This window comes from Panicum virgatum, chromosome 2K (assembly GCF_016808335.1).
Source record: "Panicum virgatum strain AP13 chromosome 2K, P.virgatum_v5, whole genome shotgun sequence".
NCBI classification, from domain to species: domain Eukaryota; kingdom Viridiplantae; phylum Streptophyta; class Magnoliopsida; order Poales; family Poaceae; genus Panicum; species Panicum virgatum.
Genome location: NC_053137.1, coordinates 64,069,005 through 64,074,750, shown reverse-complemented (window position 1 = coordinate 64,074,750; position 5,746 = coordinate 64,069,005). Strand labels below are relative to the sequence as shown.

The 5,746-nt window shown below is 43.2% G+C and overlaps 1 protein-coding gene across 1 annotated transcript; it reads left to right on the top strand.

The window, feature by feature from the left end:
* The first annotated feature begins 372 nt into the window (after positions 1-372).
* Positions 373-5,508, top strand: LOC120694485 (3-oxoacyl-[acyl-carrier-protein] synthase II, chloroplastic-like). The gene is made up of 13 exons (XM_039977614.1): positions 373-955; positions 1,613-1,818; positions 1,929-2,132; positions 2,409-2,519; positions 2,609-2,704; positions 2,806-2,851; positions 2,944-3,023; positions 3,258-3,326; positions 3,455-3,539; positions 3,641-3,795; positions 3,873-3,953; positions 4,655-4,714; positions 4,892-5,508. Exons 1-13 carry the CDS (start codon positions 766-768, stop codon positions 5,006-5,008), a joined length of 1,500 nt encoding a protein of 499 aa, XP_039833548.1. The 5' UTR covers positions 373-765; the 3' UTR covers positions 5,009-5,508.
* The last annotated feature ends 238 nt before the right edge of the window (positions 5,509-5,746 follow it).

Here is a 5,746-nt window from a genome sequence, read left to right as displayed (position 1 = left end):
CCAAAGAAAACAAAACTTTCTCCTTCTCTCTCCCCTACACATGCACACCCACAGTCCCTCTCTAGTCTCACCAACCAAACCCAAACCAAAAATAAAAAAAGTAAAAGAAATCGCTCAGGAGAAAACAAAAACCCAAGCTCCTTCCCCCCTTAAAACCTATTTATTCTATTTCATGATCCCATCCCACACTGGACTTAAGTAACTGGCGTGTCCAAGCCTAAACATCTCAGAATCAAATCAAATGGGGCCCACCAAAGGAACAAAGAATAATAAAAGCACAAGGGGCCGAAAAAGGACAAGAATGCTGAGAGAAATACTGGAAAAGAAACAGAAAGAAGATTTTAAAATTCACCGAAAAATCTCCCATTTTTCTCCTCCTCCTATATTAAACTCCCCCAACCCCCTCCTCCTCCAGTCGTCCCCGTCCCTCCACTCCTCCCGTCGAGCACTTGGCACTGCCAATGGCGGCTCCCGCCCACGCCCTTCCGATGCGCGCCAGCCTCCTCCTCTCCTCGTGAGATCGACGCGCCCCCTCCACGTGCTCCATTCTCCCTCCTCATTCGTTTCTTCGGCCCCGAGCCATCGCCCGTTCGCCGCCGCATCTCGTCGTGCTCCGGGTTCTTGGCCTCCGCCGTTCTTGGACTGGCGCGCGCCCCGGTGCCCGCGCCGCTGAATCTGAGTGACCCGTGCGGCCCCTTCTTGTGGGCGGGATCCAGCAGGCGGTGAGCGGGAGCGGGAGCGGCGCCACACACCGGGGGACGGGCAATGGCGGCCGTGGTGACTCCTATCTGCACGTGGCTCGTAGCCGCGTGCTTGTCCGCGGCATGCGACGCCGACGAGCACAAGCAGAAGCATTGCTTCCCTGGCGGAAGCGGCGCTGGGGGCGGCGCCATGTTTGGCCAGGGCCGTGAGCGCCGCCGCCTCGGTGCGCGGCGGCGCGGCGCGGCGCGCTCTGGTGAGATGAGACACACTCAGCATTCGGTTGCCGTATGTCCTTTGTTCGCTTCGCTGGATCCTTGCATGACCGTACGTTCGAATCCTAGCGTAATCTCAGAGCATCGGTAGTATCGCCCGGGCTAAATGTGCCATTTTTATCCCGTTCCGGGCTGTCATTACGCGTTTTCGATGCGTAATGCGTGTGGAGTAGGATTATTCCTTGGATTGTGCTGAGGATATTGGATTCTTGGTGTCGTGAGTAGTAGCTTCTGGTTTTGGCATCGCTGTCTGGTTCCCCTGCTTCGGCTTGGGATGCATTCGCTTGTGTCTACTGCTGAACTGGTGACTTCAACATAATTTTCTTTCAGCTTGTCAGGCTCTGCTTGTTCTCATTTCGTTTGTTATTAGCACAGAGTTTGACTTGAAAATTGAGATAGAATGGGTGTTGCTCATTGCTATATAAAACAGAAAGGGTGGGCGTGGAGACTCCAAAATGCTAAAAAAAAATCAACAATGAGAGTCACATTTGTTTGCCCCATCTTCTATCAAGCAAACGTATTCCCTCCGTTTGGTCCTTTAGTTTTTATACTGTTTGCATGTTTGTTCACACATCTTCAGGCTGCCGTTTGTTTTTCACTCAAGCAGACATCTCAACAAAATTGGTTATGGTTTGCAGGAATGGCCATGGCTGTTGCCTTACAAGCTGAAAGAAGTGTTATCGAAAAGAAGAAACCTGATATCAAACAAAGGAGGGTGGTTGTCACTGGCATGGGTGTAGTGACACCATTGGGCCATGACCCCGATGTGTTTTACAACAACCTTCTTGATGGAGTTAGTGGAATCAGTGAGATAGAGAGGTTTGACTGCTCCAACTTCCCGACGGTAATACAGAGAACATGATTTCCTTCAATTTTGGGGAGTGGTGTCTGGGTTGGTTTTGCAATTTGGTCTAATATTATCACACAATGGTTGATATTTTGACTATAATACAGAGAATTGCAGGAGAGATAAAATCCTTTTCTACTGATGGTTGGGTAGCACCTAAGCTTGCTAAGCGGATGGACAAGTTTATGCTGTATTTGATAACTGCTGGAAAGAAGGCATTAGAAAATGGTGGACTCACTGAAGAACTCAGGAATGAGTTGGACAAAACCAGATGTGGTGTTCTCATTGGTTCTGCGATGGGCGGCATGAAGGTTTGTATTCTCAATATACTAGTATTAGTTATATGGGAAAATTCGATTCATGCCACCACAACTCCGTGAAATTGGGTTTCACGTTGAAAATCATGCCACTCAATGGCATGGATTTCAACATGAAATCAAAAATCGTGAAATTGTAGTGTCATGGATCCAACTGACCCAATTTATATCCCAATGATTCTGACTATCCATGGATACATGTTTCCCATAATCTCATAGAGATACCTGTTTCTTATAATCTCATACAAGTTATGCTGGACTCTCATGCAGGTTTTTAATGATGCGATTGAAGCACTGAGGGTCTCTTACAAGAAAATGAACCCATTTTGTGTTCCCTTTGCAACAACAAACATGGGTTCTGCAATCCTTGCAATGGATCTGGTGCAACACGATCTCTCCATCCATTCTTTTGTATAATCTATTTGTGGATAACAGCGATTACCAGAGCTCATACTTTCTGTGATTTATAGGGATGGATGGGACCAAACTATTCTATTTCCACTGCTTGTGCTACCAGTAACTTCTGTATCCTCAATGCAGCAAACCACATCAGAAGAGGGGAAGCTGTAAGTAACTTAAACCTTCCATGTTCTGTTTGACTTAACTTCTGTTTGTGACCTTATTTATGATTTAACTTCTGTTTGTGACCTTATTTATGATTTTTTAGGATGTTATGCTCTGTGGTGGATCTGATGCACCTCTTATTCCAATTGGTTCGTGGCCTCAGTTCATCATTCTTCTAACTCTGGTTTCTGTAATATCTTGATCTTTGTAGTTTCAAGTGTTTTAACCTTATGTAATGCAGGATTGGGAGGTTTTGTGGCCTGCAGGGCTCTTTCACAGAGAAACAGTGATCCAACAAAAGCGTCCAGGCCCTGGGATATGGTTAGTATATTTTGCTGTGCAAATCTTATTATCAAGGTAGTTGAATGATTTACTTCACGTGCATTCTCCCTACTGATTTGATTCAAATGGTCAGTTTCTTGACAAAATTTTGCTGGCTGATAATTGTTACCATAATTTATTATAAGCACATCAGCACCATGTTGGTTTAAATAACTTGCTGGCTCGGTCCATTTATTGTGCTAGTGTGAGATAATTTATTCTTTCATGTTGCAGGACCGTGATGGTTTTGTTATGGGGGAAGGGGCTGGTGTCCTCGTATTGGAGGAACTTGAGCATGCTAAGGTTTAAACATACAATTTCTGTTGTCTCTCTTTATATATCCTTCTGTTGCTTGTTTCCAGCTCAATGACCGAGCCACATCCTGAAGGTGAAGTGTATATTCTTCCTGAGATCTTTGCATATTCTTTCAGGAAAGAGGTGCAAAAATATATGCTGAATTTCTTGGTGGAAGCTTTACATGTGATGCTTACCATATGACTGAGCCACATCCTGAAGGTGGAGTGTATATCTTGGCTCTGCCATGCTCTTCCTGTTCTTTTTCTACCTAAAAATGTAATGGGACTCTGATGCTAGCATTTTCGTCAATTCAATATCAGGAAGAGGGATTACTCTCTGCATCGAAAAGGCACTAGATGATGCAGGGGTAGCAAGGGAGGAAATCAACTATGTGAATGCACATGCAACGTCTACACAATCGGGTGACTTGAAGGAGTACGAGGCTATTGTGCGTTGTTTCGGCCAGAATCCTCAAGTATGCCACCTGGTGCCAGCGATTTTACAGTAATTTTATAAAGTAATCTATCTAAATCTCTTTTTTCTGGGATGCAGCTAAGGGTGAACTCAACAAAATCAATGACTGGCCATCTTATAGGTGCAGCTGGTGGAATTGAAGCAGTTGCTTCTATACAAGTAAGGAATTCTTTTTTACTCTTACAGGGGCCATATTTACTCGGTATTATTGTATCACAAGGCATTTATGGTGTTGAGTTCTCCATGTCCATTGTATTTTTCTGTTTATCCAGTGTAGTAATTTCCAGTGCGATTGGTAATTTGTTGGAAGACGAAAACTCTGTAACTGAAGAAAAATTGGCACATCACCCGCTACAATTTGTTTCCTTGGAAAACAAGCACATCACTTAATATTACCCTTCAATTGAAATAATTGTTTGATGTAGTGGCACTGAAGCTAAGTTATTCTAAATTTATCTTCAACTACATCCGCATTGTTTGTAGATTGTTTTGTGGCTGTCTGGATGAAATTATTTACAGACAAGTATATATATTTTTCTTGCTCCTATTTATTTAGATACTTTTCTTAGAAGATTCATAGGCATTGGTCATTTGGATATTACTCCAATTATCCTAAACCAAGGATATTAAATATGATATAGCAGATACGATGGGGCTTTTGCAATAAACATGAGGTGTTCGGGTTTATTCTCATATAGCCATGAACTGTATCTCATTCTTTGTTGCCATTTACATTTACCATAACTCCTTCTGTTTGGGTGTTTTTGGCTACAATCCGCATGAATAGAAGCATGCCAATGCATGTGCTTTGTTATTGGTTTCAATGCAAGCGTGGGCCTCATCTTTGTTGTTCATTGCAGGCTATAAGAACTGGTTGGGTCCATCCAAATTTGAATTTAGAAAATCCAGAGGATATTGTGGTAAGCTCCTTTAGTGATGCAAGATTTAATGACATCTTTCTGCTTTCTAGTTCTAATAAAGGAGCTAGATACGAAATAGCAGAATCTACAGGAATCTATAAGTTGAATGGCGTGCAGTTTCAAATATCAACTCAATATGGAGCTAATATGAATGTATCAATGTTGATCTTGATACAGGATGTGGGCGTCTTGGTAGGACCACAGAAGGAGAGATGTGAAGTGAATGTGGCACTATCCAACTCATTCGGATTTGGTGGGCACAACTCATCAATTCTCTTCGCACCCTTCAAGTGAACGTGGCCGACAAACTACCATCTTCGTCCGACGGCTTCATACATCTGGACCTGCATATAGAAGACTAGTGGACTCTGTGGCTTCCTCTACACCACACATACTACATGGAGGTCCAAACTGAGGGGAGAACGATGTGCCATACACATAACTAGGCGAAAACATCAGGCCTCTGCAAGGTTCAACTATATCACAAAATCGCAAATATATGGTATCTATCAAACGACTTACTGTATCTGGCCTTCACCGTGTCTGCCCAGTCAGTACTATTTCCTAGATTTGGCGGAGTCCTGTAGATGATCCTCCTCCCTGCGGAGGTGCTGGGATTTTATGTTGTATTGATGTTGTGAACAATGTCGTTATTAGCTATGAATTGCTGGTTTCGCTGTAAGAATTGCTTGGCATTTTCAGTTTCTCCATTTTTCTGCTTTTCCTCCGTTAAAAGATATGTGATTGGTACCCCAAATGTCATGCATATCGAAGCACCAACATATCAAATGCCATTTTAGCGAAGTTGATGTTTGAAGTCCTATAATTGCGAATCGAAATGTTTGGTGTCTCGGCGCTGGTCGGCCATTTCTCTGTACTATGTCTGAACTTGCCTTTTCCTGAAAACGCGTTTAGTTACCAAAAATTTTCATCTCGAAATTTGTGACTTTCCTTTTGAATACATACATGAAGCACTAAATGTAATTAAATAACAAAATTAATTACACAGTTTGGATGTACACGACGAGACGG